General features: G+C 47.1%; 1 protein-coding gene across 1 annotated transcript in view; it reads left to right on the forward strand.

Moving 5' to 3' along the window:
• BNC1 (basonuclin zinc finger protein 1) overlaps positions 1-8720 on the forward strand; it is a 28115-nt gene extending 19395 nt beyond the window's left edge. Inside the window, exons 4-5 of the mRNA XM_042242631.2 lie at positions 705-2572; positions 6466-8720. Coding sequence (XP_042098565.1) covers positions 705-2572; positions 6466-7147 — 2550 coding nt within the window. The 3' untranslated portion in view covers positions 7148-8720. The remainder of the gene's footprint in view (positions 1-704; positions 2573-6465) is intronic.
• The last annotated feature ends 2007 nt before the right edge of the window (positions 8721-10727 follow it).

Raw genomic sequence — 10727 nt, forward strand, 5'->3', positions numbered from 1 at the left:
TTTGATGTTAGTTGCTTGGGAAAGATCATTCAACCTGCAGCAAATAAATACTTGAGCTATATCTAGGCCTGATTTCCCATCTATACTCTTTAGATAAAGAAATTACTGTTGTTCAAATGATACATATTTTAATTTTAGTGGGAGAAAATTGTATGCCTAATTCAAGACTACCAATTGGTTTGAAATAGGCTGGAAAATAATCACCAAACTTCCCTTAGGCTTGGGTGATATAGTTTTATTTCTATCTCCTGGACCACCACTCACATTTGTGCAGTTTATTTTTCCACAGGGAGTTTCTTTCCTAGGAAAGTGGGTGAGTGAGGACTGAATTTATCGAGCCCAGCACTTCCAGGGGTGTCTTTTTCTAATATATACAAAAGTGTCCCATGATGCTAGTGGAGGCCCTAACCACATGGCATGACTCCTTTCTTAGAGAAAAGGGTTGTGGTGGTTGCTGTTTAGTCATTCAGTCATATCTGAATGTTTTGCAACCCCATGGCCTGTAGCCCACCTGGCTTCTCTGTCCATGGGATTTTCCAGGCTAGAATACTGGAGTAGATTGCCATTTCCTATGCCAGGGGATCTTCCTGACCCAGGGATCAAACCCACATCTGCATTGCAGGAAGATTCTTTACTGCTGAGCCACCTGGGAAGGGTAAGGAACAGTAAATTAATTGTCCTTTTAAATTCTGGTTTGGGTTTAGGATGCATCGGGAAAAGTGCTGGATCACTGGAGCATCATGACCAGTGAGGAGGAGGTGGCCACCTTACAGCAGTTCCTTCGTTTTGGAGAGACCAAGTCCATAGTTGAGCTCATGGCAATTCAGGAGAAAGAAGAGCAGTCTGTTGTCATCCCACCTTCCACAGCCAACGTCGACATCAGGGCTTTCATCGAGAGCTGCAGCCATCGGAGTGCCAGCCTCCCCACTCCCGTGGACAAAGGAAACCCCAGCAGCGTGCACCCCTTCGAGAACCTCATAAACAACATGACCTTCATGCTGCCTTTCCAGTTCTTCAACCCCTTGCCCCCAGCACTGATAGGGTCACTGCCCGATCCCTATGTGCTAGAGCAGAGTCAAGACCAAAGCCAGGACCCCAAACAGGAAGTCCATGGAGCCTTCCCTGACGGCAGCTTCCTCACTTCCAGTTCTACCCCATTTCAGGTTGAAAAAGATCCGTGTCTCAACTGTCCCGATGCTGTCACCAAAAAGGAAGACAGCACCCACTTCAGCGACTCCAGTTCATACAGCATAGTCACGAAGCTTGAAAGGACACAGCTGTCCCCAGAGGCCAAAGTGAAGCCCGAGAGGAACAGCCTGGGCACAAAGAAAGGCCGGGTGTTCTGTACCGCATGTGAGAAGACCTTCTATGACAAGGGCACACTGAAGATCCACTACAACGCCGTCCATCTAAAGATCAAGCACAAGTGCACCATCGAAGGCTGCAACATGGTATTCAGCTCCCTGAGGAGCCGCAACCGCCACAGCGCCAACCCCAATCCCCGGCTGCACATGCCCATGAACAGAAACAACAGGGACAGAGACCTGAGGAGCGGCCTGACGCTGGCTGCCCCGGAGAGTGCCAGGCGCCCCGGCCGCGGGGTGACGCCTCCAGACTGCCGGCCTCTCCCCAGCTACGTGGGGCCCATGGAAGACTCCCGGAGCCAGCCCACCTTCCCGAGCCTCAGCCACAACGGGGTGCTCTTCCCCAACCTGAAGACTGTCCAGCCAGTCCTGCCTTTCTACCGCAGCCCAGCCACTCCAGCCGAGCTGGCCAACACCCCTGGGATGCTGCCCTCCCTCCCTCTGCTGTCCTCGTCCATCCCGGAACAGCTGGCTTCCAACGAAGCGCCATTTGACACCCGTTTGCCCAAGAAGAAATCCCGCAAGTCCAGTATGCCCATCAAAATAGAGAAGGAGACCGTGGAGACAGCAGACGAGAAGGGGCAGCCTCTGAGCTCTGACGAAGACATGCCCCTGCAGGTGGTCAGTGAAGACGAGCCGGAGACCTGCAGCCCCCAGTCAGACGGAGCCCCAGAGGAGCTGCACATGCCAGCAGGGAGCTCCGAGAGGCCTCGCCTTGAGGAAGAGAGGCCCTGCTGTCTCGGGCCAGGAATTGAGTCCAGTGGAGCCATCCGCCAGACTCCTGAGCAGGCCACGCACAACTCGGAGAGGGAGACTGGGCAGAAGTCAGTGTTGAACACTGTGCCACGGGACGCAGAGGAGGATGGCCATGAACCTCACCTCACACCCAGGCTGGAACCCTGCGTGCCTTTTCCCGACTATATCAAACTGCAGCAGCACCTGCTGGCCGGGGGCCTCTTTGGTGCCTTGTCCACCCAAGGAATGGCTTTTCCTTGTTTCGAAGATTCCAAAGAGCCGGAGCACTTGAGTCAGCCAGCATCAGTGAGGTCAAAGGAGGAGAATCGCTTCCAATGTGACATCTGCAAGAAGACCTTTAAAAACGCTTGCGGCGTGAAGATGCATCAGAAGAACATTCACTCCCGGGAAATGCACACGTGCACAGTGGAGGGCTGCAAGGCCACCTTCCCCTCCCGCAGGAGTAGGGACAGGTAAGACACCTGGCGGCGATCTTTGCTGCCAGGGCAATGGGTCTTAATCTTTAATATGCACCTGAATCACCGGGAGGGTCATTAAAGCAGCCTTTGGAGCCTCATCCCTACTCTTTCTGTCACAGCAGGTCTGGGACTGGGTATGAAGGTTTGCGTTGCTAAGTTCCCAGGGGCCATGGTCTGAGGAAGAGGGTCCTGTGGATCCAGGTCCCTGCGTTTTCAGCTCCAGTGTTTAAACTCATTTAGTCACAAGACCTGACATGAAATGACATGAGGCTATCTGATCTTTTAGAGTCTCCCTTTGTGTGGGGCTCTGTATATATTTAGTACAGAAATGTTAATGGATTTCTTATGGGGACATTACCGTGATATCACAGTGTATGCATCACTTTGCCTTTCTAAAGCCTGCGGAATTCTGGATTCAGAAACACATCTGGTTACAGTGGTTTGGGATATCAGGAACCATGAACTAGGTCACACATTAGAGGAGCAAGGGAGGCAGGGAGATTTTCACGTTAGGATCGTAGCTTCCCAAAGCTTGTCTGACTTTCATTTCAAACTGAAGTCCACAGAATGAAGCATTTTCTCTGATTTCTACTTAATTGCTCTATTTGAAAAGAAGAATAACTGCCTGATTGAAGATGTCTGAAATATTGAGCTATCAAAGAGTAAAGGCAATTAACAAGTTATTTCCATGTCTGTGACATGTAGTTGAAAGATGAGAGGTCTGTCGGTGCTGGGTTTTCTATCAGACTGCTCGCCAACTGCTGGGGGTTAGAGTACCCCTCATCACTGTGGTCACACAGCACTGGCATTCCTGTCTTATTTTTCTTGATGAACTCGGGTTGCAGAAACATGCTTCAGGTCGCCTACCTCCCCAGCCTGTAAAGGGAAGAGGAGGCTTACCGAAAGATGATACCAGGAGGCTTTCGGGAGAGAACCAGCCCTCTGATGAAACCAGCCCTCACCTGCAGCGTTAGAGATGCTAAATGGTTCACAGAACATTAAAATGTTACATTTGTCCAAACAGGCTTTATTTCAAGCAGCTCAACATCCCCATTGCCTTAGCCCAAATTGTAGCCCCTAATTTATTAACAGGGCAAAAAGGTATAGACTCCCACACACATTCCTGGACAGGGTTCCTAAGAACACACTCATTGTCTCAAGCAGAGAGGATAGGGCAGGGGTGGTATTTGTTAAAATTCCTGTTTCCGTTGCTGGATGTTGCACCCAACCTCCAGGACACCTAATTAGTGAGCTGGTCCTCCTCCTCCAGCCTCTGAGAGAAGAATTTCTTCATGAATAAGCTGTTGTTATAAAGAAGGGATAGTCCTGTCAGTCAGATTATCCTTATTTATAATACTGTTCTGACCTACATCACCTGCTAAGTTAGAAGGCATATTGTATTTAAGATACTATTCATATTTTTTTTCACATATTTAATAATTTCCTGTTTTTGGATCTATCTGAGATGCAAGCCTCCTCCCCACACCACAGGAAATCATCTTGCATGCTAAATGTAAACCACTAATTCTAGTAATCTAGAACTGGCACTGCGTTTTCCCTGGAATCTGTGATTAAAATGATACCATCTTGAACAGGACTTGGCTAGCAGTCCCAGGTCCACCACCATTTTTCTGAGTCAGAGATGAGAATTGCGTTGCTGTGAGGGAAGCTGCCTTCCTGTCTTCAAGCCACGGCTACTGCCCACAGCACTTCCTAGGACCCATCAAGGGAACTGCCACAGCACTGTGGGTACTTGGACTGCAAGTGTTTAATCACCTTCTATGTTAGGTGCTCTGGACACAGTCCCTGCCCACAAAGGCCAGTGGGGAGGCAGTAGTACACGGGTGATTACAACTGACTGTGGTGGCTGCTATAACTGGGGGGATACAGACTATAATGGGCACATGGGAGGGCATCTCACCGAATTCTTCGAGAAGTTAGGGATGGTTCCCATAAATCATTTTTACATGGCATTATGTCTAAACCAACCACTTGCAAAAGTTTTGATGTCACAACCCCTTTACGAATTCTTAAAACCTCAAGAACTTATGTCTGTTTGGGTGTATATCTATCAATATTTACTGTTAGAAATTAAAACTGAAAATTAATACATACATCGCATCACTTAATAAATCAGTTTATTACAATTTTATGAAAAATTACATTTTCCGGATCAAGAGCTTTAGTGAGAAGCGGCTTTGTTTTACTCTTTGCTAGTATCTTTAGTAGAAGACGACTGGATTCTCATGTCAGCTTCTGCATTCAGTCTATTGAAATATCACATGTCATGTGGCCTCTGGAATACCACTCCAGGTGGCACTAGTGGTAAAGAACCCACCTGCCAGTACAGGAGACTCAAGAGTCGTGGGATGATCCCCTGGAGTAGCAGCACGGCAGCCCACTCCAGTATTCTTGCCTGGAGAATCCCTGGCAAGAGGTTCCCTCTGTTACATCACATCCCTGTTACATCCCTCTTACGTCTGTATGGGGTTCCAGTAAATGTGTTTGTCTGACCTTTTTTTGACCACTTGTATATCCTGGGATCTAATTGTCAATCTAGTGTCTGGTTTTTTGCCGAGACATACCTGCCCCTTCAACCCAGGACGCTGACATAATCACAGGGCAGAGTTGCAATGGAGAAGGGCTGCTTGCAAAGTGGGTGATCTGGGAATATAATTCTGATTATGTCCCTAAAAAAGAAAGTGTACAAGGATTAAAAAGAAGTTGAGTAACAAATTCCATGCACTTTGAGTAACATCCCCCCCACAGCCCCCTGCTGAAGACATCTTTGGAGATTTCTTGTTATTTTGGTGAGGATATTTTTCCCAGTTTGACCCGGGCACGCATCCTGATCTGTATTGGAAGAGGTATGTTCCCTGCTCAGAATAATTCTCCAGCCACCTTTGAGAATATGCCCTTGTAGTAAGGGGTATTTTTGCTTGTTAGAAGTTAGGGGATCTCTGAGCAAGGCCAGCATTGATTGACAAGTTACATCCAAATGATACATTATGAGTAAAAGGCGTGTGTCATAATGGATACTCATTATCTGCCCTTCAGGACTAACCATTGGGTGGGTGATTGGCAGTGTGCTCACAGTGCTGCACTTGCAAAATTCCTGTCTGGTATATAGTGAAATGTTGCAAATATGAACTAAATTTCACACACACACATACTCACACACATATATACCACTTCTAGCCTCTCACCTGAAGAACTTCCATGTGGTGATGTTTCATTCAGATGCTCTAGTCCACGATGCAAGCCACATAGGAAATCTTAATGTTTTATGGTAGCCACAGTAAAAAAAAAAAAAAAAAAAGTGAAAAGAAACAAGTAAATTTAGTAATGTATTTCCTATCATTCAGTCTATTCAAAATATTATCATTTCAGTATATGACACTAGTCACCTTTCAGGCGCTCAGTAGCTGCTTATGAGTAGCCGTTATTTGGGATAGTACAGCTCTAGAAGAGCGTGTCTCCTGGTTTCATTGAAATAAAGTCCTCTGCTTAGTTCTTTACTGTTTGTGACCAGCTTTCTTCTGGGATCTCCTGGTTTTAGTGTACCAGTTGAATGGGCCTAACTGAAGCAGTCTAGCCATTCTCCAGAGATGAGGTGCAGGAACTTACATGTCAGTCAGACTGCAAGCTGAAGAGAACTACACATTCTGTCAGCTCCCCTGGTCAGATGCTGACTTGGGACAAGCGATGGACGGCAGTGGGCAGTGTCTACCATACAGGCACTGCATCCTGAGCCCCTTAGTGTCACTTCCCTCACGCCACAAGCTTTCCCGGTATCTACCTAGTGTCTCTACTCAGAACAAAGACTGTCTTTAAAACAACAAAGATGACAGCCCTACCCATTGCTAACCACCTTTTCACTCTTGTAGACACAGTTCAAACCTAAACCTCCACCAGAAAGTATTGCCCCAAGAAGCGCTGGAGAGCAGTGAAGACCCCTTCCGGGCAGCTTACCTCCTGAAAGATACAGCCCAGGAGGCATACCAAGAGGCAGCCTTCACACCACAAGCCTCCCAGACGTCTGTCATCTTCAAGGGGATGAGCCGGATGGGCAGTCTGGTGTACCCACTAGCCCAGGTCCACAGTGCCAGCCTACAGAGCTACGCCTCTGGTCTGCCCAGCGAGGGCACCGTCTTGGATCTGAGCACTACCTCGAGCGTAAAGTCGGAGAGCAGCAGCCACTCCTCCTGGGACTCAGATGGGGCCAGCGAGGAGGGCGCTGTGCTCACGGAGGACTGCGACGGGAGCTGTGATGGGCCAGGCCTGGTGCCCGGGGAGGACTACCCACTCTGCGTCCTGATGGGGAAGGCTGACCAGAGCCTCGCCAGCTTCCCTTCCGGGCTGCCCCTGACATGTCACCTCTGTCAGAAGACATACAGCAATAAGGGGACCTTCCGGGCCCACTACAAGACCGTGCACCTCCGCCAGCTGCACAAATGCAAGGTCCCCGGCTGCAACACCATGTTCTCATCTGTCCGCAGCCGGAACAGACACAGCCAGAACCCCAACCTGCACAGAAGCCTCACCTCCTCTCCTAGTCACCTGCGGTAACAAGACGGTAGATGACTTGGCTTGAATGAGCACTGGTCAGAATTCAGGAATAAGGTAGTCCAAAGTTTCTCACTATGTTTAATACCATTTGGGGCAAGCAAGGCAAAGAGTGTGTGGGTTGACGTCATAGTCTTCAAGAGCAGGATGAACAGAAGAGAGGCCTTGTGAGAAGCTGTCATAGGGGCAGCGTTTCCTGTTATCTTTCTCAGCCCAAGAGGTTTTTCACTGATATAGCAAACACTTGCAGAAATGCGGTTTTCCCAGATTTGTTTACACATCACCTGGGACAGTGCCAGGTTTGTGTCTTGACCACAGGGGCCCAGGACCCAGAGGGGAGCTGGAAGGGAGGTTGTAGTATTAAGGGTCAATGAAGTGTCCTGAGGACACAGACTGTCACCACAGGTGACACCAGGAGCCAGTCCCAAAGATCACATTTTTGAGTTCCTGCCTTAGTGAGTCTGAAATCCAAACTGGAGTTTGGGAAAATGACCGAGACTCTCCCTCCATTTAGATTGGAGAATTGCTTTCTTCCCCCTATAGGTCTCATGTGTTACTCCAGGGAGTTCTCAGAGAAAGTGGGTTGGCCTCTTTAATATGTAGGAACACGTATGTTCCCTGGGATGTTAGTTCTTGCTCCATAACACACGTTCAGGAAGCTAGCGGGGAGTACTTCATGCACTTAAAAATAGTGGTCTTCAATTTAATTTAAAATAAGTTTGATAGTATTTAATTTGTGTTTATGTTATGTGAGTATTTGGGGTGAGTGCAGACATGTCACAGTGTGACCTTTGAGTCTCTGCTCAGAAGCAGAGCGCGTGACAGCCTAAAATTCAAAACCACTGCCTGTTTTTGCTTGGTGAACTCCGGTATCTGTTCATTTAGAGCCCCCGTGGAACGAATGCAGGCGTGATGCTGGCAGGACCATTTGTATATAATCAGCCAAAGCATTTAGAGAATGTGGTTCTGACAGTTGTTGTGTATTTTCAGTATCACTGGATCCCTCAGTCTTCACCCTTTTACAGATGTGTAAGATTAGGATGAACTTTGGAATTTACATGGTAGAAAGAAAAGTAGGACATTATTGCCATACTGTATGTCTTAATATTTAACTTATTCTGAAATATATTCTGTACCATTATACATGTTTGCTATTGTAGAAAAGAAACTTAACAGGTCCTGTGAAAGGAGACCATCTCCTGAAATTCGGCATTTGCCCTAAAAGCCCATGGTTGGAAAAAAGAAATTGATTTTGTATTAAACTTTCAAGTTAATCACTTTTTAAACTCATGGTTGGTTTGAGTAATGAGAGTCGGGGAGTCAAAAGAGATACCGTTCCTCTGGCCCAAAGGTGAAAAAAAGCCAATAATGTGTTAATGATTATTTCAACATTTTTTAAAAAAAATAAATGTGACAACTTAAACTTTGTCTCTGCTTAAAGTGAAATGTAGCTTTGAAATGTTTTGTTACACAGCTGTTTCATATTCCAGTGTCCCCCAAATGGAAGAATTTGTATACAAATGAGTTTTCTATGATTTAATAAAAATATATGGCACACTTTTTGTTTAAAAAGGCAGACATTTGTCAGAGCAGTTTTGTCACACATCCTGCCTGTCATATGAGTGCATCCTGCATGTCATATGAGTGTGATGAGTGTGTCATCACACACACACTGAATCTGACAGATCCTGCCACTCAGGGGAGGTCTGGTGGCCGGGAATCAGTAACTACTGTGACTGAAGTGACTTAGCATGCACACGCACACCACGTCCACACAGGAACTGCAGCGGTCGTGACTTCCAGAGATATTAAGTGGTTACTTCCCTGGGAGGAGGGGCTTGGTATCAAATATCAAGGGAAAATACCTGGATTTTTAAAAATACTGTGCTGTCAAAGATAAGCCTTATGGCCAGTGCTCAAAATAAAATGCAGTTAAAGAGCTGCTGCTGCTGCTGCTAAGTCGCTTCAGTCGTGTCCGACCCTGTGCGACCCCATAGACAGCAGCCCACCAGGCTCCCCTGTCCCTGGGATTCTCCAGGCAAGAACACTGGAGTGGGTTGCCATGTCCTTCTCCAGTGCATGAAAGTGAAGTCGCTCAGTCATGTCCGACTCTTAGCAACCCCATGGACTGCAGCCTACCAGGCTCCTCCATCCAGGGGATTTTCCACGCCAGAGTACTGGAGTGGGGTGCCATTGCCTTTTCTTTCTTAAATATTCAGTTTTTTAAAGTTTTTTTTATCTTTCAACTTCTTCACGTCTTTTTTCTACCTTTCCATTATATGTTTTTGGTGATTTAGTCACTAAGTCGTGTCTGACTGCAACTCCATGGACTATAGCCCGCTAGGGATTTCAGGGATTTCCCAGGGAAGAGTACTGGAGTGGATTGCCATTCTCTTCTCCAGGGGATCTTCCTGACCCAGGGATCAAACCCAGGTCTTCTGCATTGCAGGTGGATTCTTTACCAGCTGAGCCACCCAGGGAAGCCCCTCATCAGAGGGAATGTTTTTTAATATTTATTTATTTATTTGACTGTGCTGAGTCTTAGTTGCAGGACTCGGGATCTTCTGTCTTCATTGCAGCATGCAAGCTTTTTTTTAAGATTTTTTTTTAATGTGGACCATTTTCAAAGCCTTTATTGAATTCATTACAATATTGCTTCTCTTTCATGTTTTGGTGGAGTTTTTGTTTGTTTTTGGCCCCAAGTCATGTTGGATCTTAGCTCTCTGCCAGGGAAGACCCTACATGCAAACTCTTGAGTTGGAACACTCAGACTCTTAGCTGCGGGCTGCGGGGTCTAGTTTCCCAACCAGGGATCAAACCGGGGCCCCCTGCTTTGGGAGCATGCAGTCTTCACCAGTGGACCACCAGGAAAGTCCTTCAGGCTTTCTGATTTTACCTGTGTGCCTGTGAGTGGCTGTGTTAGTCTGGGTCCTCCAAGAAGCAGATGCCAGTAGATCTAAATAGACACGGTAGATATAAACATGCACAGATTATATTAAGAGACAGTTGAGAGAAAAGAGGAAGGAAGCTGGAAAAAGCTGGAGGAGCCGGCAAACAATGCAGGTCTGACCCCAAGTGAAGGAGGGAAGGTTGGGTGAAAGTATGTGAGCCTGCCTTGTACCTGAGGAAGATTCAGCCAGGCCTTTAGCAAGTCCTTGAACCCAGATGAACCATCTGAGCAGCTTCCTACTTCCCAAGGTGGGTTCCCTGAAAATCGGGTCCCTGCCGTGCTTCATCATTGGCTGCAAGCAGCCTATGGGAAATGCAGCAATGGACATAAATCCGAGTGGCTGGAGCCCTTGGCCAGCCCTTCCCTTTCTAAAGCTCCCAGGGCCTGTTCAAGGTAGATTTAAACCTGTATTTTTCTCTGAACTCAAGTGTTCATTTTCTTTTTGAAGACTGATGCTCCCACCTCATCCCTCCAGCTGCCTCAAGGATGTCACTCCGTCACTCCTCTCTCCCATTGATTATCAAATTCATCTTTCTAAGGGTTCTGTCTCTCTAGCCTGCAACATTTGCAAATCTCTCTCATCATAATGATTAAAAGAAAGAAAAAATTACTCTCTGTCCCCTCTTCCCCAAT

The sequence above is a fragment of the Ovis aries genome, unplaced genomic scaffold (assembly GCF_016772045.2).
Source record: "Ovis aries strain OAR_USU_Benz2616 breed Rambouillet unplaced genomic scaffold, ARS-UI_Ramb_v3.0 scaffold_85, whole genome shotgun sequence".
Classification (NCBI taxonomy): domain Eukaryota; kingdom Metazoa; phylum Chordata; class Mammalia; order Artiodactyla; family Bovidae; genus Ovis; species Ovis aries.